Source organism: Filicampus tigris, chromosome 3, assembly GCF_054856515.1.
Source record: "Filicampus tigris isolate MCC_2025a chromosome 3, RoL_Ftig_1.0, whole genome shotgun sequence".
In the NCBI taxonomy this organism is placed as follows: Eukaryota; Metazoa; Chordata; class Actinopteri; order Syngnathiformes; family Syngnathidae; genus Filicampus; species Filicampus tigris.
The window spans coordinates 16,476,870-16,498,810 of NC_141219.1; the positions used below are offsets into that span (position 1 = coordinate 16,476,870).

Genomic DNA, 21,941 nt, shown 5'->3' on the forward strand with positions numbered 1-21,941 from the left:
CTTCTTGTATATTCAAAACGATTATATCCGCGCTTTGTTTGACCCAGTAAGTATGCCTATATGTATGTGTCGGGGATGGGGATGGGAGTTTGTCGGGGGGGCCGGGAGGGGGATTCACCGAGGGAATCTCATGTTTGTTTCCCTCGTCTCATCTCCCCGCGTGAAGGAAACAGAGCGGATATAACTCTCTTTCGTGGTTGTCAGCAGTTAACAGCTTTGACTTTACGCTGCCTTGTTTCACCCAGTGCCCCCCGCCCCCTCACACACACACACACACACCCTTGTGAATTTGTGTTTGTGTGCATTTGCACAACACAGAACATTTGCTGTGCTCTTGTTTTTGGAGCGAGAGTGAGTGTGTATGTGTGTGGATAGCACTGAGATGATGTGCGACGAGGTTGGCTTCAAAGATAGTGAGTTTAATTAAAAATGAAAGTGCTGATGATTAATTGATGGAAGTAGAATGTTCTATAATGGGGAAATACATAGGGAAGGGGTTGCTTCTTCTACATAGAAATTACGAAAACTGTGGGTGAAAAGAGTGACTACTCAGAGCTGAATTACAAACACTCTAAAAACTGCCTGGCCGAAAGTAACCCAAAATGGATGAAATTGCTAACCCAAAAGTGACTGAGCCAATGCTGGTTTATTAAAACCCAGCATTGGATCAAGATTTTGATCCAATAAAGGGTATAAACTACCCATATTGATGAGTTAAAGCTACCAAGAAATGGATTATCAGGTTATCAGTATAGCTGTGGTGAAAAATAATTAAGACATTTTATTCCTAGCAAGAAGCAGCATCTTTCCCCTGTCAGAAGGTCACCACTCACCACAACCCATTTTCTGTGGGTGGGTTGTCTACCCTGACGAGGATTTGACCACCAAACCCTGTGTCGAAAGTTAGTGGCGTTACCCACTGAGCCGGCAGCCACCATCATCAACAATTTCCAAAAATGTTACATTAAATTGACTCAGTCCAGTACACCAAAGTGGCGACCACATTCATCTCTTGAGTTTAAGATAGTTATTGTATAGGACACATTGCAATGTATGCTATTGTCATCACAAAAGCCTGCATATACACACATGACAGTTGTTTCCTCAGGTTTTGTTGCCACTTTGTTTGTATTGATGCAGTAGGAGTGAGACAATCCTCCTCCTGTGTGTTTTGCCAGCTCGGCTCATTTTTATCTAAAAACGCCACAAAAGCCTTGGCATGAAAAATGGAGGCGCTCCCAGTCCTACATCACGCTTTCTCTTAGCAGGAGATTGGACAGAGAACTTGTATCACTCCAGCTGCCGCGGCTACCTTTCCACGCCCGGACTGTAATCTTCACTCCACTCCAGCGGGATGAAATTATTTTCTCTCACATTGCATTGTTGCAAGGTGAAATAATCCTCCTGCTGTTTGGGGGGAGATTTCTTTAACGTGGAGGGAATAACTGGAGCAAGAGTCTTATGTTATATTTATTCATTCTCTCTGTAATATATTTAATAGAACAGTACAGGCTTCATCAAATAAACAAGAGTGAATTAGTTTTGACTAAAATAAATAGAATACATGAACAGAAGCATTAAGTGAGAGGGTGGCATAGATGGATTACTGTAAAACTGCAAATGCATATTAAAATGGGAAAATTACAAAAAAAAAAAAGTTGATTACACAATATACTGTATTCAATTGCTAGGGCTATTTCACCATGGAGCGTCATGATAAAAAGATTAAACGTTAAGGGCCAGCAGTTGGCCGAGTACTTTTAGGAGCACTTTTAGTTTTCTCTCTAGCAGTGTAAGCAGGTCATACATGCACCAGGTTACAACAGGAGGTAGGAAGGAGGCAGTGGGGGTGGACAGGGTGGCGGTCTCACAGCTCAGAGTCCCGACAGAGGACGATCTCCAGTTCGGTGCGAAACAGTTTCCCTCCGTCTGACAGAGCCATGATGCTCTTCTTGTACCCCGAGAGCCCTGTGACGTCCACATCCTGCCAATAGGCAGTTTCTTGGTCAAAAAAGTTCACATGTTTTTACAGATTCCGTTTTATTGTCGTTATTACCATTTTGTTCTTATCGGAAAGGTCCTTCAGCAAAGCATCCAGCTCTTGCTCGTCGATGTAGCCATTTCCATCCTGAGAAATAGAGAATACATGAGGTGGGTTGTCCTGATGCAGGATTTCATGTTTATTAGGATCGATATTAGGATAAAGTGCCATTGGCGTCTTCATCAGAATCAATCGTCATGAAAAGGGAACAGAATAATGAACTTCTGAGGTCTTATTATACCGTAGGTGGCTAAATATTTGCACATACCAGTATAATGAGAATTAGTCTCTCGAAATGTGCTACCTTCAAATCATATCATTTTTTAAAAATTGGATGCATGGCATGTGCCACACACTGCTCTACAAATTAGTGTGTAATAAATAGACTGTTAAAAGTTGAGTAAACTCGAAATTTGAAGGCAACAAACTTCAAAAATTTTCAGGTCAACAAAATATTTTAAGTTTTGCTGCTGTGAAAATTGGCTATCCCGCATTTCACAGCAAAGAAATAAGAGTTTACAGAACTAATATGCCCTTTATATAGTCCCCCAATTCAAAGCTAAGTAAAACCAACTCAGCAAATTGCTTTGGAGCAAACAACTTGCTTGCTTTGTTGTGCTAATTAACTTGTTTCCATAAATGTCAATAATTCATATATTAAAGTTGTTCCAATTTAAATGACTGTTTAGCCAAGTTGTGTTTTTTACGGTGTAGCCTACTTGACACTTGATACGAACGCCCCTCCCAAAAAAATATGATTTTATTGTCCACAACAAGTTATTTGCTAAGCGAGTTATTTGATCATAACTATTCTATTTTCATAATCATATTGAACCTTTTGCATACATCAATAAAATTGCTGTGTAACTTCCTCTTTAAGAAAGTCTGACATGTTTGGTGATATTAATACCAGAATCTCCTTTCTTCATAGGAGCCTGAAACAGCGGATGGCTGCAGAATAAATACTCACACTTGTGTTTTGGAATTTTCATCGTATTCTATAAACATACTGTACACAAGTTAATTATCAATACTTTGAAGTACACATTCATAGTAATGTGAAAAGTAAATACCATATACCAGTTCTCTTGAACAAAAACACACAAAATGGAACAGACCACACACAAGCAAGCACGTGTATTTCACCTTATCATAGAACGTGAAGAGGGAATCAAATTCCTTGACTGTGAGCCTGATGCCCTGTCCGCATAAGAGCAAGAAAAATGTTAGAAGCTGTGGAACATTTCTAGAGAGCAGTAAAAAGCCCCATCAGAGCCACGTCTGATATTAATCCATGAAGATTATGATAACTGGGACTAGTGTTGAATTAATCCCGACCAGACTAGCTAATCCTCTGACAGAAAGGAATTGTTGATCTGGTTTCAAAAACTGGACTGCATGTATGGGAACATGCAGTACGTGCGGTAGGTCTTTAGGGAAGATTAAGATTGGATCTGTGCTACAAACTTTGAATGTTTATCGTTGTCATCACCAAATGAGGTCTGGGTCACCAATTGTACCTGGCAGTGGATTACATAACTCTACGCAATGTGAATGCGTACTTTATAGTGTGATTTTATTCATGCAAGCGCTTCAAAAGCGGAGATAACTTAGATTTCCCCCACTTTACTCAGCGGTATTAATATGATTTACCTTTCATTTGATTCCACAGCTATCCCACCTTCCCTGAAATGGACTTTTTTCAGGCTCCTGATTGGCTCTACTGCAATGACCTGATTTTTCAAATTTTTTTTTTTTCAATATTGGGCTTTTCCGAAATGCTTTGAATCAATTTTGATTATTCTGAGAAAAATGAATGAAAAAAATAGTTACCCAGATTTGTAAATGTCTCAAATATGAATTTTATCCTGTTAAAACAACTCATTGGCTCAGTCTGAACATGTTTAGCAAGCGATAATAGAGTCTGAATCATTGCATGGAATGGCCCCCATAAAAACTGTTCATGTATTAATGAAATGTGTGCACATAACGTAACAATCTCAGACATGATCAAAACTTCAATGAGCTGATCTGGATCATCTGAGACTACTGCAGTTAAGTGTTAATGTAAATAAAGTAGAAAAAGCATCACTGTTTCTACCTTTAAAATAGGCTGTACTATGTATATACGGTATGAAAGTGAAAATCATTATTGCATCATCCCACTAACCAAGGGAAAAACACAACCTTCCTGGCAGATGTAATATTATGAAACATGATTACCGTAAGGACTTTAAGTAACTGTGTATTTGTGTCAATGTGCCATATGTCCATTCAGCACATTAAGGTCGTATAATCCTCTTGTATAGTGACTCCAGTATTGCGAAATTGCACGGTCTGCGGTGGGTCTCATCACACACGTGACTTGAGTTACTCGAAAACATACACGTTCAATATGATATTATACCAAAACTCATTTGTAAGGCTCATAACGTTTGTGTTCTTCTACCTGAAACTTCATCAAGAAATTCTCCTGTACGGGCAAGAGCCTGGGGAAGACACAAGGTTTTAAAGTAGTGGTAGTTGTTGTTGTTTTTTGGGGGGGGGGAGATACGGAACATTTATGAATTAGAGACAAACCTTGCCATCTCGGAGAGACCAAGCTTCCCGTCGCCGTTCAGATCAAACATCCTTAGCTGCGGAGAAAGAGGATTAACATTCAATTTCATCAGGAGCACTGCCGACGACAGCAGGGCTGCAAGTATACATGCACATGTATGTTACACTCTAAAGGCAGTTGGGTTAAAAATAACACTTCACAAATGCACACCCAAAAAACTCTCAAACACCTAAATAAATAAAAATAAATAAATAAATCATCCTGACTCGAAAAACTGTCACACACATCAAAAACCTCTCAACAATCCAAAAAACATTCTCACAGCTCAATAAATTTCATACATGCTACATACATACAAAAACTCACAGACACAAAAAAAGTCCTCTCACCCCGAACCCTGAAAAAATCTCACATTAAAAACCTCTCACTCACCAATAAATCTCTTATTTAAAAAAAAAAAACAAAAAAAAACACCACACACAGACAAAAATAGCAATCTGGTGGATGTTAAATCAAACCAATGCTGATTGTCTTGTCTTGAAGTCCCTTCCCCGTCTGTTTTTTACTCTAACACAGGTTTACATATAAGATCAACTTTTTTTTTTTTATCCATGGAAACTTTTTTAATATTAGAGTTTTATTTGTCATTGCTATTTATCTATTTTTTTATTATATATGATTTTTGGGGGGTTGTACATGCGCATTTATTGAGTGAATGTGTGTGGGTGTGGTGTGTGTTTGCATGTAAGGTAAATACTATTTTTGCACATTCGACCCCTGATGTGATTGTGAAGGACTGTGTCTTTTTTTACGCATACAAATTCTAAATTAGATCACATTTAAATGCAACAAGTAATTCAGTAGATTGAAACATTAAAAACAATTGAAGACATCCTCATTCTTAAAGTAAAGACGTAACGCAATGTCATTCAAAGAGGATGCTTGCTCTAAAACGGTTCTTTTATGCGTTCAAGCTGCCTGTAATTCATTTTTGGGATAAATATGACGAAACCGATAAATAATTTCTACATTCAACAGTGCATGTAAATGTTTAGTTGCGAAGAATTCGTTATCCTATTTTGCCCAAGCAGGAAGCGCGAAAACCGCATTTGTTTGACAAATAATACTCACAATAGTCTGTGTGTATTCATTGAGCTTCTTATCATCATAGCTTGTGTTGGCTTTCTTCAGCAGGTCTGTCAGGAAGCCCTGACAAGAGTTGGCAAGGTCAGTCAATACATGCTAATTTACATATTGTATTAGCACTACACAGGGATTATATAAAGTGGAAGTCAACCCAAACATATATTTTTTAAAGAATATGTTCTATACAAGCCCACTAGTTGAAACAAGACATATTACATTTGTGGAATAACAGTTAATCCACCCGTTTTTTGCCATCTCTGGGAGTGGCCATTTTGTCACTTCTGTCAACTGAAAATGACATCACAACTGCTCAGGGCTCAGGTAACGACCAATCATGACTCAGCTTCAAAAAACAGGTCAGCAGTGATTGGTCGTTACCTGAGCCCCGAGCAGTGGTGATGTCATTTTCAGTAAAAAAACAGAAGTGACAAAATGGCTGCCCCCCTGAGATGGCTAAAAACAGGTGGATTTTGCTTCTTAACCCATATTTCACAAACGCAATATTAATCAGAATGCCGTGTTTCAACTAGTGGGCCTGCATAAAACATATTTTTTTAAAATCTGTTTTCCTTGATTTCCTCTTTAAAGACAGATAAATGAAAGAAAAACATATTTTTAAGAATGCGGGATTCGTGATAATCAGTGATTTCTATATGAATGATGACAAACAAAAATAATTCGCGTCACAGCTTCGATTTGATTCATCTGTAGTATTTTGTTGTTCAATTCAATTGAAAGAAAAATATTTAAAGTGCTTGTAACGTAAACTGTCCGTTGGTATCACACAATCTGCCATGTCCTGATCACAAATAAGAACAAACAGAGGTTTTTGCACTGACAAGTCATACCTTCAGTTCATTCGACTCAATATATCCACTACGGTCGGTGTCATACCTTCGCCAAGCCTGTAAGCGGAAAAAAAGTGAGGATACACAAGCTGCAAACATGACAACATTATGAACATGCAACATACAACATCATACTTCAAATATAACTAACTTGGAAAAGAAAAACTTGTCAGCCAGCAGAAATTGTGTAAATATAGAGTTCCTCCAAGATGGATGCTAAAAACGCCCACACTAAATGTCTTTCCTCTGCCGAAGGCTGTGCGCCATCCATAATGTATGGTTGTCTCAGAATAGGCTTTAACACTGCGACTGCACCGGGCAGCCTGAACATGGAAACGCACACTTTAGAAGGAGACCTTAAAACCAGTACCAGTACATTACCAGTTGTACTTTATAAAAACATACAGTAATGACGGAAGTAAAGCGAATGTAAAAAATTCAAGTTTTTGTCACAGTTGCTTCGATTGAATGGATATTGTGCTGCTGTTTCAGATGTCATGTATCATACAGCTATATGGAGACAGTCACAGCTTCTCAGTAAGATGCAGTAATAATAGTCATTATTCACAGAGGATAAGGAATATATGCCCGTGGCAATTGTTATATTATCTGTCTGGATTTGCGTTGTACCACTGTTTGTGTTTAAATCGCTTAAGGGGCTAAAACACCACGAACCTGATGCTATTCGTTAGCCTATGTGGCGCATTTTTCACTTTTTATATATATATATATATATATATATGTGTGTGTGTGTGTGATTATAATACTATGTCACTATTTGAATGATTCTTGCTGCAATGATATGCTTGACTAATTCACAATGTTTGTAAACAATAGACCCCAGGGTAGTTCTGGGTGGTCGCGAACGATTGACTACCGCTAACCTAAACTGAAACGATGGCTACGTTTACATGGACAAAATTTCTTTCATCCGATCAGAGTTCGGATTAAAATTGTGATCGGATGCATGAACACAAAAATATTGATCCGATGAGGACTTGCGTGTTCATGCATCACACTTTTGAGCGGAATAAATTATTTTGACATGCGCAGTGTGACCAAATATACCTGAAGTAGTAGTAATAGTTGAAGTAGAAGTCGTAGCAATTTCTGTGTTCACAAAACATCGCTTCGTTGGTTCACGTCTACTTTAAGCATTTTTTTCGGTTTGCTCTGTTCTTCCTTCCTAATGGAGCTGAAATGTACCAGTTCAGTCTTGTGCCCGCCATGTCGTTCGCTCACTCTGCTGTTTTTTTGCTTCCAAAATTTATTGAATCAAACAACAAACAATATAACACTCGCTCTGCTTCTACTAGCTTGCCGGAATAACAGAAATGCCTAAAACGACGTCACAGACGTTTGTTCCAAAATGTCGGAATAAGTGTTTTCATGCGCGCCGTTCGGATTAACAATGGACATAACCTACCTCTCTAGTTTGGAATAACCAAACTATTCCCATACACACTAGAATTGTCCAAAATACCTTTTGGTAAGACAAACTAACATTCACACGAACCAACATCCAACTGACAAGTTAAATGATTAATAGCTACAATTTTAAGACTTCTGTCCAAACACAATAAATATGTCGATCAATTCAGATTTGATTGACGCCAACTTACACCCATGAATTCAGTGCTGGATCCGACAAACTCTCTGAAACACAAGAGGAAGTTTTCTTCTGTGGGCAGAAGCTGAGCCAGCTGAAGAGTGAGAGAGAAAGTGAGAGATAGATGAGGTGACCCTGAGTGTTATTTTCTTCAGTTGTAGTCCACCAGAGATCCATTAAAAAGCCAAGTGTGTCTCAATGAAATCAGTCATGTTTCGTCACGGTCTTCACCTCTGTCATCTCAATCCTCCCATCAGAATTTTTGTCGAAACTGGCCATGAACTCCCTCATCTTCTCCTTGAACGCAGCATGTGACGGATCCTGCAAAGGCAAAAAAGGAAAAACATGGATGCAAAATGAGCCTCATATCATCGCTGTCGGGTGGAATGCTCACATCTCCAAAAAGACTATTTGTCAGGAAATTTAAAAAAAAAACTTATATTGCTATCGTATACCGTCGCGCAACAACATCAACACAACACCACCTCCAAACCATGTTCAGTCACAAATTTAATACAGTAAAAAAAAAAAAAACACTAATTTATTAGGCTGACACTGATTAAAATGGTAAGACCAAAAAATGGCCACAAACTGCCACAAAGCACCTTCACAGTCCAGGAAAAGGAATAATTTGATGACACTTTTTAGACAGTGGAGTATTCAAGAGCGGGGGCGGAGCCAGAAGGTGGCTAATGGGCGGGCCTAGAAAAATCAGGGTGGGCCTGAATGTTTCTCTCACTAAGCACAATCCTCCGGTCCGACACCCAGATTGATAGACATGCACACCCAGGCCCACCCATGACTCCGCCCCTGTCCAAGAGAGTTCAAAGATTTGAGAACAAATCTAGCTATTTTAAACATTTAAATTGGTTAATAATGCATAGAAATATCAGATAATGTGGAGACAGACCAACAGTATCGATTAGTGAAAAAATATTAAATTGACCATATTTGGGGATATGGTTTCCACCCAATAGGATGAAATACAAAATGAATATATAATTGAAAAACTTTTCATTTAAAACATTTATAACTATTGTGTGTTAGCATTAAGCTAGTGGACTTGGAGGGAACTTCAATTGATTGTTTCAAATATACAAGGTGTAATTACGGGTATTTTTGTTTTATGTTTAGCTTGACAGTAATTTTTAGGGGGGGGAAATAAACAACTTGAAGCCTCATTTTCAAAAATTGTTCCGCTGTCTGCCAAACTGCTGCTTTTTGTGAGTTGCATTCAGGACCATCATGCAGTGTTGATATTTTAAAGCATCATCATATTTCAGAGTGGTTCAGATCATGCTTTTCCAGCAGTTGAAAAATGTCCATGTCTAGTTTTCTACTAAGAAAATGTTTTAGTTTTTGTACACTACACACTCCTGCTAAATTATTGAGAGGCTACTTTACTTTATATTGCAACCCACTAACCAGGAGAAACTAAAAATGGGGTCTCGCCAGGGATTTGAAGCGGGAAAATCTCTAATATGGTGTTTATAAACAGTCATGCCTTTATTGTATAAAAAAAAAAAAAAAAAAAAGATATAGTTCTAGGCCTGGACTATTTATTGTGAAAGCCTTGATGATGAGCCACTTTTTGGGAAATGCAGCCCAAGCACTCACCACGCCTGCTCCTCGTCTCGCCAACTCCAGTTCTCTAATGAAGTTTTCCAGTTCCTTCCCTTCAATGTAGCCATTCCCTGCACAATGCAAAAAGGACAAATTAAGTTTTATGAAACTTTGATAGCTGCTATTTGTTGCTGCTTTGAAACATTTCATGATGTGGAAGTGTTTCTACTTTTGGGCAGACAAACAATGTGTGTTGCTACCCCCAAAGCACAGCTATTTATACTGTAAATAAGCAGAATTAAAATTCATATTTCATGCAAAGTATTGTAACCCCCACGATTCGTGGGGATAGGGATTGAGCCGTGCTGCGAACAGAGAATAACTTTGAGTATTTTGATGCCCCTGCCCAAAATGTTAATAATTGCTGCTAGTATCAATCATTTGTGTGTCATTTTCAACACTGCTTATCTTGTACAGCTTTGCAGGGAGGTGCTGGAGCCTATCCCAGCTGACTATGGGCAAAAGGCAAACTACACCCGGAGAACCGATCCCACACTGCCCGCACACAATACAGCTGTGTGTACCACTGCACCTATATTATAAATCATTTAAATGGTAAATATACCACAAACTAAACGCAAACACTAATATCATTTCAAACTCATCTTACAAAAATGCCCTTAAAAATAAATGGCTTGCAGATGATTTGATTGACAAAGAAAAAAAATGCAAATCCCGGCCGTGGGCATGATTTACTCAACACCAGACATTTGTTTGAAGGGGGCATCTATTTGAGAGTACAAACGCTCATGTTTTGGTGACACTTACAAAGGGAATTTGATGTCTTTTGTCCTTTTATTCTCGGTTCCAATGATGCAGTGTAGTTGGAGGCAGAACTAATTGTTTTCTGTTTAAGTTTCAACATGTCATATTTTGGAAGACGTTACCTTCCTGTAAATCTCAGACAATGCAAACAGACCTCACCAAAGTATCAAGCATCCCATGAGGTATGTTTGGAGCATTTTTATGATAATAAAGTGAGACATAATGTGATATGTTTATTGTAGTGGCCGAAGCATACTTAAATGTGATTTATTCATTTTAACCTGGTTTTCAAGACTTTTTCATTTGTTTTTTACAGTAGACCTTCGGCTTTCTGTGCTAGTACACACCACCTGGCACCAACTGTTTTCTTTTTCCTGACATGGAATACACGCGGCATCAATTTCAAGTGAACGCCTCGCCCGTTGACTAATTGAGGCATGGGTGACTATCAGAGCGGACAAAATGCAGTATATCACAGATCATGCATGTTATATGTTAATTTGTCTCCTGAACCATCAATATTCATGGCTGGTGTTAAATCTCTAGGACTAAATCACCAGGGAAGATGATGAACACATTGTATCAGCTATTTGACAAAAAGTAGTAGGTCAGGTTCAGAGGGGCCAAAACACTATCAGAAGCACTGACCTAAAAAAAAAAAAAAAAACTAAAGTCAACTATTTGTCCCATTCAATTGTATGAATTTACAACCAGTCTATTCTCTTCATTTCATGCATTTATTTCGGCTGCACCGCTTTCAGTTTGTGTATGTAGATGTTAGATTAGTTTGTCCAATCAGAAATTGAGTCTCTACGTCAGAGGTATCAAATTCACTTTTATTGCAGGCCGTTTCCCTTGGTAGGCCAGTATGACAGTGAAACCATATGAATGTTTAGTCACCTCCTCATATTCCATATCGCTGCCTTCAGGCTAAAAACTCCATCCATCCATCCATTATCTGTACCGCTTCTCCTCACAAGGGTCGCGGGGCGTGCTGGAGCCTATCCCAGCTGTCTTTGGGCAGTAGGCGGGGGACACCCTGAACTGGTTGCCAGCCAATCGCAGGGCACACAGAGACAAACATCCGCACTCACAATCACACCTAGGGGCAATTTAGAGTATCCAATCAACTTACCATGCATGTTTTTGGAATGTGGGAGGAAACCGGAGTGCCCGGAGAAAACCCACGCAGGCACGGGGAGAACATGCAAACTCCACACAGGGAGGCCGGAGCCGGGATCGAACCCACGACCTCTGAACTGTGAGGCGGACGTGCTAACCAGTCGACCACCGTGCCGCCGGCTAAAAACTCAATTTTTCCAAATGTTGCTTTTATTTTTTTCAAATGATTGACTAATTTTAAGTGTTGAAATTGGCTTGCACTCCCCCCCCCCACACACACACACACGCGCACGCACACATGTACACTAAAAACAGGATTCGTTTACACTGTTTGTACAATATTTTTGTGGTATCCATTGCTCTTGCTCACTTCATGTGTTTCAATGTGTTTGTATTATTTCAAAATTGTGTCTAAAGACCTTGAAAAAATCAAGTGTGGTAAATGCTGTAAAAAAAAACATGCCTATAGAGAGTATTTAAAAAGGGTATTTTCTATATCGCATTTGTCACTTATTGCGGTGGTGGAGGGAGTATTACTGTATTTTCTTTACATTTGTAATATATTTGTCATGTTTTGAGATAAACATTGTATATGGCACCGTTTTGTGCTGTGCTATTGCATTAAATCGGGAAAAACCCCTCTGAATGCCCAGGTAATACGTGGCCCGCCACAGCCACTTCTAAAAGGTGATGACATAAAGGGAGTCTTATGCGTGTCATGTGTCCACAATGTGATATTTCATCCCAAAGTGACATTTTCAGCTGCAGGATTTGCTGTAGCGGAAGAAATGAATCCCAGCACTTGGGAGCAGTTGGAGTGTGTAATGAGTGTTTTCTTGACTAAGAGAGTGAAAGTGGGCAATTAGACTGATGCTTATTGGAGCATTCTGTCCTTCTTTCTACATTATTGTGAGAATGAGTCACATGACCGAGGAGTAATAAACAAGAGCATTGAGCATGCATGTCATTATAATGCACGGAATATAATGTAAATGTGTAGCCACGCCCCCTCTGTCGTCAGGTCTTAATCTGATCTCAGTTTGTTTGCGATCATTCCCTTCTTTACCTCCCTCCCCCTTTCCCCTAACGTCCCTGCCTCAGCGACACACAATGTCATAGGTGGCCCGTGTCACCATCTGTGCTTTCAGACATCAACAAATCACTGCTGGAATACTGCAGACACAAACAAAAATATTAAGAGCGAGTCGCTTGGATATTGGCGAAATTCATAATTTCTCTCTCATTGCGATGCCTTGACCTGACACATCAGTGTTATTTTCCTGTAATATTTTTGTACTTAAACACATCTTAAATAATACATTGGAAAATACCTTTAATAGTGTTGAAGTTTTAAGATTGAGGTTTAGTATATTTGCTTTGCTTTTGCTGTTAGTTTCATACTTTGCTTGGCAGACAAGTTTGAATCCACCAGCTTAGTCCACATAATGTACCGGTAACTTCATTTTTACTTATAGTATTAAAAAATATGTTCTTATGTTGAGACGTATCTCAAATCATCTTCAAAAGGAATGGCAACGCCATTAATCAGTTCAAGCCGCCACCCAAAAAACGACTTCATTTACCGGTGTATTCGTTTTAGTGGTGCAGAAATAGAAAGAATATGTTGACACATTAATGCATCTAAAATTAAGGTATCGACAGTATCAATCAAAACTAAGCATCATTATCTTTGTAAAGACTGAATGTTGTCTTGTATTTAATACAGCAGCATTGATATTGAAAGATCAGTGATTCTCAAAGTGTAGTATGAGGACTAACTAGCGGTCCGCGGGCGAATGCAAAAGAATCACTTAATATTTGAAAATAGAAATAAAATGGAAAACCTAATATACAATCATATCAGACTGAGGCTTGTAGCTACGGAAACAGCCTGTTACTCAATCCAGTACCGTATTTTTTTTATTAATTACTTTTCAAGTACAGTACATTTACTGTGGAAAGCTTAAAACGCGTGATACAGACTTTAAACTGTGTATAATGATACTTTGGCCTACAATAATAAATATACTTCATAGGAATAAATCCTCTGCCTCGTTTTTGATGAACACTGGGTTGAATGAATGAACTGGGTTAGAATGTGCAGGTGTACTTAAAAAAGTGTTGGCCAAGTGTACTACATCACAGTATTCTCAGAGACATAAATACATTTATGAAGCAGCTGTTAATTGCACTATGCATTGGGTTTGCATGGGAATTGACTGGCTAATCAAAACAGCATTTGGGGCACAGTACCATGGAAGTTTTTATACCTTGTGACCCCTGAGGGCCTCATTAGCACACTATGCAGCTGGATCCAGTGGAGTGAGAGTCAGCTGTGATAACTCACAGTGTGGGTATACAGTACATATGGGAGGTGGGCTGAAGTGAAGGACAATGCCTTTTATTCCCACTGATTAGAATGTTTTCATGTTCTTTTGTACGATTTAGAAGGCAATATGCAGGCCCTAAATCCCTGTCCGGGATTCATCTTGGATTTGTGCTCTATTTTTCCCACACACAAACACGGGGAATATGAAATGTATTTCACTCTATGCACTCATGGTGCAAAGAGAAAACCAATACTATAGGTGTATCCAAAAGTCTACAAAGGTAATAGAATGTTTTGAATGACAATGTCAGAGAGGTATTAATTTGATAAAAACGGTATTTTTTTATTTTGTGGTTGTTGTTTGTAGTGTATAACTGCACAGATATGGAGACCAGTTTCTAGTATTTATCTAATATTATATGGCAGACTAGAATATTCAAGAAGTATGAGTAAGTGTGAGTACCCCCTAAAAGGTATGAAGTAAGGGTGAGACGATACTGGTGATCCACGGTACGGTCCATACCTCGCTTGCAGGCTTGTCTGTCAACAGTTTTCACTCCCTTGTTGTTGTAATTAACGGTGAAGGAAAAATAGAGTAAATTCCCCAACGCGGGTTCCGGGTTCACAATCCCGCTATGTTTGTTTTTTTTGTCCAGTTCTAATTCAATTTTGTTGTTTATTTTGTGTGCGATTCCTCTGTTGGCCACTACATGGCGGCACACTATTGTGTTTAACACTGTGTAAATTAGAAAGAAGAAGAGTGAAAACAGGAAGCATATGCAGCCTCATTTTTGAGGGATTAGAAAAAGATTATTGAATGTCAAACCCTCTCCCATCCTGTGTTTTACGCCTACAGAAAGCAAGCGCTCTAGTTCATTTTATAATGTACGTCTTTGGGCATGATTATTTATTTATATTGGGGGATGATAAGTTTGTTAGTTTTGAAAAAAAAATGGATTTGTTTAGTGTAAACACACAAGGGGATCAGTGCACTGTTACACTGTTTGTACAATATTTTTGTCTTATCCATTTCTGTTGCTCTGTCTCGCTCTCATTATATTTTAAACATTTTGAAATGTGCTTATATTATTTCAAAGGGTGATTTAAGACCATAAAAAAAAGTACCGTAAATGCTAAATTAGGGGAGCACTGGTTGATCGGCTGGGATTTCCTTAATTTGAGGGTATCTGATCGTCCGATTCCTTGAAATTAAACAGATCTTCTCCATCTATCTCATCTCCCTCCGAAGAGGTCTGACATTGTCAGCCACTGTGCTCTTCTGCTGTGAGATGACTAATAAGCTTTTCATTTTTAATCGAAAGAACGGCCTCATGTTCAGTTAAAACAACCTGTTTGTATTGTTTAACAGGTATTGTTGAATGTTTTGCGAATAAAACAAGAATGAAACATTAAAGGTGTATGTTGTTGGTTAGGAAAAAATCAGGATCGGCAGGGCAGGCTTTTTAAAGATCGGTGATTGGGGATCAGTGATCGGCCAGAAAAAATTATCTGCCAAACCCCTTAACTATAATTTAAGGAGAGTATTTCTATATCATGGATTTCACTAATTGCAGGTGTAATCTAGGATGTACCCCCACCCCCCTCCCCCATGCTGGAAGGTGATTTAATGTCTCATGCCTAGTGTACCAAGTATTCCCCATCCCAAGTATGAAGTTTGAGTTGCCATACAAATGTGCAGTAGTGCACAGCACACTTGAGTGCAGATGTAACCCCCTTCGTTACATAACTCGTCTCAGAATGGCTGACGAGAGTCAGTTGTCCCATGCAACATGCATGCAACAAACTCTTGTTCTTTTTTCCCCCGGTTTTCATCCACAGTCCAGTTCTGTGCCATCTGTCACAGCTGTGATGGTGGTGTCCACAAGCTCAACAAGAAGTTGGCCAGTTTTTTCTCCAACCAAAGAAATTGCTCTTGATGCAATTATACTACACTAAAATGCACACATGCCTTCATTATTTATAGAGAATAAACTGCCCTTGTAATGAATCTGTCACGCACAGGGACAAGTATAAAGTGTGGCTGTTGATTTATGGTGAATCTAGTTTTCATTGATCTTCAGCAAGCCGCACTCCACCAGTCAAAGATGTTTGATTTGTGGTTTTTCCCACCAAGTGAAGAAGCTTTTAACGTATTTATCTGTCCCCAATGAGGAAGTGTCCTCTGGTAAAGTGATGCAGCCACTCAAGTACAAGTCCACATGCGGTTAGCAGAATATTTTAATTCATTTGTATTCATTGCATATTCAAGGGGCTTTCCAAATGGATCAGGTTCAGAACTGTGTGTACAGAATATAAAGAATCCTATTTCTCCTTGGGGTGTGCCCACCAGGGGACAGTTTGACATGACAACAACTATATATATATATATATATATATACTTTACATACATACATATACATAGGTACACAGCATAAGGCTATAAACAAAGAGGAAATGAGGATATTAATAAGAGGGCAGTAATATTAGTTTTCAGTTTTCAGAGAGGATAATGAATATATGATAGTGGGTTTTATTCTATTGTCTGTCTACATGTGTTCCTCCACCATTTGTGTTAAAAAGACTTTCTGGGGAAAAAACTGCTTAGAGAATGCCTCAGGCAACAGAAGCACTGTAAAGAGAAGGAGCCAGATGGACTGCCATGGAAAGACAAACCCCTGCATGGTATGTACCACCGTCAAATTGAAGAACTGGTTGACATCAAGAAAACCAGTGGCTGGAAAAGGCTGGACTGAAAGACAGCTAATCATGGCAGCACAAGAACAGGCCCTAAATACAAAATCAATAGACGCCGGGGTCTACCACATCAGATAAGATCTCAGGTGTAGACTGTGCAAAGAAGCCCCAGAGACGGTGCAGCATATCACAGCAGAATGTAAGATGCTGGCTAGCAAGGCATACAGTACATGGAGCAGCATAACCAGGTACCAGGAATAGTGTACCAAAATGGATTAGAGGTCGCAGAATCAAGATGGCAGACACCTCCAAAGGTGGTTGAGAACAACCAGGCCAAGATCCTGTGGGACTTCCAAATCCAGACTGACAAACTGGTGATAGCCAACCAGCCTGACATAGAGGTCGTGGATAAACATCTTTGTGATAGATGTAGAAATCCCGAATGATAGCAACATCCAGAAAAAGGAACACAAAAAGCTGGAGAAATACCATTTGTAACAAGGGGCATATTGAACCCCACAACACCAATAGCTTTAATATCTCAATGAGTCACCCATTACATTACATTGTGCTGGTTAGACCTGTCTGACCGTACTGTAAACTATTTTGGTCTTGTACAAATAACGAATTAAAATTGGCTTTATGAGTCCGTTGCATGTCCATCGGGCAGAACTGGGCACTTGACCCTTTTTTGCCGGTCCATCCGCGACCCTCCACCCTTGACCTGGGAACCCTTCCGGCCGTGACCCTCGCCATTATTCATAAAAATTAACACCCCCCGGCCAGTAAGAACCCCCCCCCCCCCCCGCCACAAAAAAGGCTCCGTGATTGACGCCGCCGCAAGAGAGATGCGAACGGCAGAGGCTGTTTAAGGATCATTAGCTGGCTAATGGACACGCTTCAAAATGCGCCATTAGTACTTTACTACTTACCCAACTGCGTGTGATTACTTCCATTGCGAGCCCCAGGGTTGGTTTTGCCACATTGTATAATTATTTGGGTCCAACAAACGGCCAGAAGTCGCAGTCAACAAGTTACTTATTCATTTTGCACACTTCCTCTTCTTCACGGCCTTCAAAATAAAAGCATACCAGCAAACCACTATACACAGCAGGTTTGCTACGGCGCATTTCCGGAAGTAGGGAAGACGCCAGAAGTAGTGCATGAACTCCACCTTGCTGTGGCAGCGTCATACTTGAGTCAGTGCTGCGTGCAGCTTGAATATACTCGTGGACACAAGTTGGGGGGCGTCGCTTCAAAAAGAGAGCGACAACAATGGATATCGTGCCTGCTACAACCATAAGGGACCGAGATGACTAGACGATGCATTTAATTTCATTTCCAAACTAGTTTGCTTTGCAGCAGCAACGAGCTGCGTGCTGCATCCTCTCTCTCCTCCTCTCCGTGTGGGAAACTGTATGTCATCGCAACATGTGACATAATGGACCGATCAGAGCAGCAACAATTCCTGATGGGTGCGTGGCATGTGTCGCAGACCTGTCGCCAACAGCACAATGCGTCGGTCACGTGAATCAATGCGGCAGTTGTTGCTCGCGCCAACGCGCGAGTAGAAAGAAGCCTAAAAAGAAGCCTTTCACTGAGTAGGCTGAGATTAAATTTGGCCGCCTCGCGACCATGTCAAACGCATGAGGGCTGATTAGTGGACCAGACTAAAATCCACTTCCGGCCATGCTTAGTCCAGCCATTTTTTAAAATTTGTCACCCCCCCACCCCTCCGCCCCAAAAATGGGCATCCGGCCGGGCCGGAGGGTCCGACCGGTCCGGCCCAGGGACGGACTGCCCAGCTCTGCCATCGGGTTTTGATTCAACTGATTCTTGCTCAAATGGCAGGTTGACACAAGTCTATCACCGAGTTTTCAAAAGAATAATTAGATTCATGAAGTGTGTAAGAAGATTAGAGAAGGTTTAGGGGGTCCTGCAAAGCCTCCGGCATTAAACATCCATATAACATCCATATATGCAAGCAATTGGATGGTTTGAGACAAAGCTGTGAGCTTTAATACTATTCACAGAATTAGGCTGCGGTTTGGTTTAACACTAGAGGTCAGAGTATTTTTTTTTTGGAATGACAGGAGAAGGTAATCCTTCAATTAAAGATGGAACATGAAAATGGGGAAGTTCACGATGACAGTTGGCTGATGTTCAGCCTTATTCTGGCCTACCAACATTCAAATGCATCGTGTACTGTATTTAATTATTGAGAGGGTTCGTAGTTCAGATTTTTTACAGATTATACATTCTTATTTCTCATTTTTTATACAAACGTTATGCATGGATGTAAGATACACTATTTAAATTTGAACCCAGACTAACATTGAAATTAATTTGTGTTTTTATTCAAATTAGTCATGATCACTAAACAGTCAAAAATGCTTTTTGTAGAAATGTATTTATTATAATTCTATTATCATTTTTTGAGAATTTCACTGTTAGCATTGCATGATTATACACCTTAGTGTCATATTTTTATTTCCCTTCTTTAATTTAAATCCTTTGCATCTTTCATCCGTTTATGATACAGCCCCACCCCGCTGCTCTCTCTCACTCTCTCTCTCTCTCTCTCTCTCTCTCTCTCTCTCTCTCTCTCTCTCTCACACACACACACAAACTCCTTCACTTACACTGCTGCTTTATAAATATTCGACACACCTATTTTCCTTACTGCCCCTTCAGACTCAAACACATATTTTGACCTTATTATAAAATAAGATAATCCTTTAATGATCCCCAAAGGGGAAATTCAGGCGTTAAGGCAGCATATAGGATAAAACAGCATACAGCAGTCTTTAAGACTTAAAATTTAAAGAAATTAAATTGAGACAGCCATGTTTTCTTCAATTTCTTGTTCATTTTAATGTCTGCACTAAGCAGTAAAATGCCACAGCTTTATAAGAACTTGTGAATTGATTTTGGTTGTTATCAAGAAAACTATGGGGAAATCGATCAGCTCTTAAATTCAAATCGTATGAGCTGTTTTTGTTTTAATTTATATACTGGTCCAAACAAATGTAACTTTAGTTGTACTAGGCATTTCAAATGAAAATTAAACTCAAGAAACAATATTTTTAAGAAAACATGTTAAAAATGAAAGATTAGTTATACAACTGTTTTTTTAATTGAAAGTGCACACAAAACAATTAAAATGTAAAGCAAAGACAAAAAAAACAACAACAGCAACAACTTAGAAATGAAGATCTGATACCACAGTCCTTAATATTCTCTCGTTTCACTCATTTGTGCTTGAATGCATAAAATGTAAATACAAAGTGAGTCTCTAAATGTTGCCTTTTAATATAATGAACTTTTGAAGGCAGAGATAAAAGAACAGTCACTTACCGTCTGCATCAAAATGTTTCCAGATGTCGATGAACTGAGCTGCGGTGAGCTCGGCCAAGTGCAGGTGAGGTTGGTGAGTCTGGGCTGCCATTTCGTCTCCCCTCCTTAGAATGGATGCACTTGCAAGCTGGATGAAAGATCAACTTTTGCCTGTGTAGATCCGCGCTTTTGCTCTTGCTGCGCTCCTCCTCACTCGCTGCTTTTAAACCCCCCCGCGGCGGCCGCACTTCTCCTTCCCGCCACCAGGGAGCGCCTTGGCCGTGAAGACAGCCCCCCACGGGAACCAGGGACCACTTTAGCTGCGGGGCAGAGGGGGGTGGGGCGGGGGTCTCTCCTGGGCATTGCTTATGAGTTATCACGAAATGATGCACAAGATGCTGCTGCTAAGTCGACGTTGCTGCTCATGATGAGAAAACGATCCACAGCTCCCCTCTCTCCCTAACCAAATAAAGACAATATGAAAGACATAAGAACAAGTGTTTGTTATTTACGGAAGGCTATGAGAAAACGTGTTCATGACACGTGTTGTTTTAGCAGAGCTTTATAAAAATTTGATTATTACTCAGTGTTGTGGAAAGGACGATACATACAGTGAATATAAAAAGTCTACACTCTCCTGTTCAAAAGCTAGGTTTTAGAGATATTTAAAAAAAATGAGACCACGGTAAATTTTTCCATCATTTTTGTGACCTATCACCTCTACAACTGAACTGAAAAACAAAATGAAGTCTGGGGTTGCACAAGTGTGCACACCCTTTTATAACCAGGATGTGGCTGTGCTCCATTTTAAGCTGTTTGAGCATTTATTTGAAATCTGATCTTCATCTTAAGGTCCATGTACTAGTGCGCTCTCTGTTCTCACTAGAAAGACAATTCAGCGCACTAGTAGGACAGTAAATGCAGCCATTAACAGGGCAGGTCATTTATAGGCAGATTCCCCCTATAAGTTAGCTTTTGCTACACATAAAGTGCATATCTAGAAATGTATTGATTGACCTTATTAGATTGACTTGAGTGCTACCCTCAAAGGTACTGCTTCTGGACCTTTGACTTTTAGAGCTTGCGAAGATCGTGTTTTAGTACATGAATACATTTAACTTTGGCACCCTGGAAAGTGAACAAAAATGGAGTGCAATAATCAGCCTTACGAGTTACGTTAGTGGAGGCCAGGTGTCACCTGTCGCGGACAGCAATACCCTGCAGGCTTGTTGGCTTGTTGTGAAAATAGTTCACCAGTTATGGAACATTATAATATCCCAGGAATGTTGCAGAAGTGATCATTTGAAAACACTTGCAGAGATTTATAGAAATAAAATGTTGCATATTGATTTATCTGTTATCAAATCATAGGACTGCTGCTCCCAATTGGAGTTTAATGTAAACATAAACATAAATGATATTACATGGCATGTATTAGGAACAACTATACAACTTTACCTTTGGAATGTCTGCTAGCTCAGCTAACAGACAATACAAAACGCCATAGACAGGCTACCTATACAGTATTTGAACACAAACAGTGCAGGAACACATGTAGACGGACAATACTGCTCACACGCATATATTCTTTATTGGGGGGGGGGGAAATATGAATAGTACTGCAACTTACTGAGTCACTTACAGTAGAATTCTTCTTCCTTTGTGTCTGCATGACTGTATTATACTGCCCCCCAGGTGGTCACGTCGCGCACATGAGAAGGAGCTACAATGAATTAACCATGACGCACATTAATTCCTCACATTCTAATTAATGATGTGATAACTATTTGTTTTTATCAAGTGCAATATTTTAGAGTACTATTTTCCTTGAAAAAAAACAAACAATTAAAATGTGAGGGTTTTCTTTG

The 21,941-nt window shown here is 39.6% G+C and overlaps 1 protein-coding gene across 1 annotated transcript; it reads right to left on the reverse strand.

The window, feature by feature from the left end:
• Positions 1 to 1,457: 1,457 nt before the first annotated feature.
• LOC147150079 (calretinin-like) lies at positions 1,458 to 20,343 on the reverse strand. The gene is made up of 11 exons (XM_086026591.1): positions 20,095 to 20,343; positions 9,822 to 9,898; positions 8,436 to 8,525; positions 8,218 to 8,298; positions 6,596 to 6,652; positions 5,733 to 5,810; positions 4,622 to 4,677; positions 4,491 to 4,530; positions 3,188 to 3,241; positions 2,057 to 2,128; positions 1,458 to 1,984 (listed from the first exon to the last, which is right to left on the reverse strand). The coding sequence occupies exons 1-11, from the start codon at positions 20,183 to 20,185 to the stop codon at positions 1,868 to 1,870; spliced, it is 813 nt and encodes a 270-aa protein (XP_085882717.1). The 5' UTR covers positions 20,186 to 20,343; the 3' UTR covers positions 1,458 to 1,867.
• Positions 20,344 to 21,941: the final 1,598 nt, after the last annotated feature.

Bases quoted from the DNA above. Each gene is read 5' to 3' on its own strand.
- LOC147150079 (XM_086026591.1), bottom strand. From the start codon at position 20,185: ATGGCAGCCCAGACTCACCAACCTCACCTGCACTTGGCCGAGCTCACC. The intron at 8,526-9,821 runs GTGAGTGCTTGG...TTGCCTTTGCAG, and splicing joins CGAGACGAGGAGCAGGCGTG to GATCCGTCACATGCTGCGTT. The intron at 4,531-4,621 runs GTTTGTCTCTAA...TGTCTTCCCCAG, and splicing joins GGTCTCTCCGAGATGGCAAG to GCTCTTGCCCGTACAGGAGA.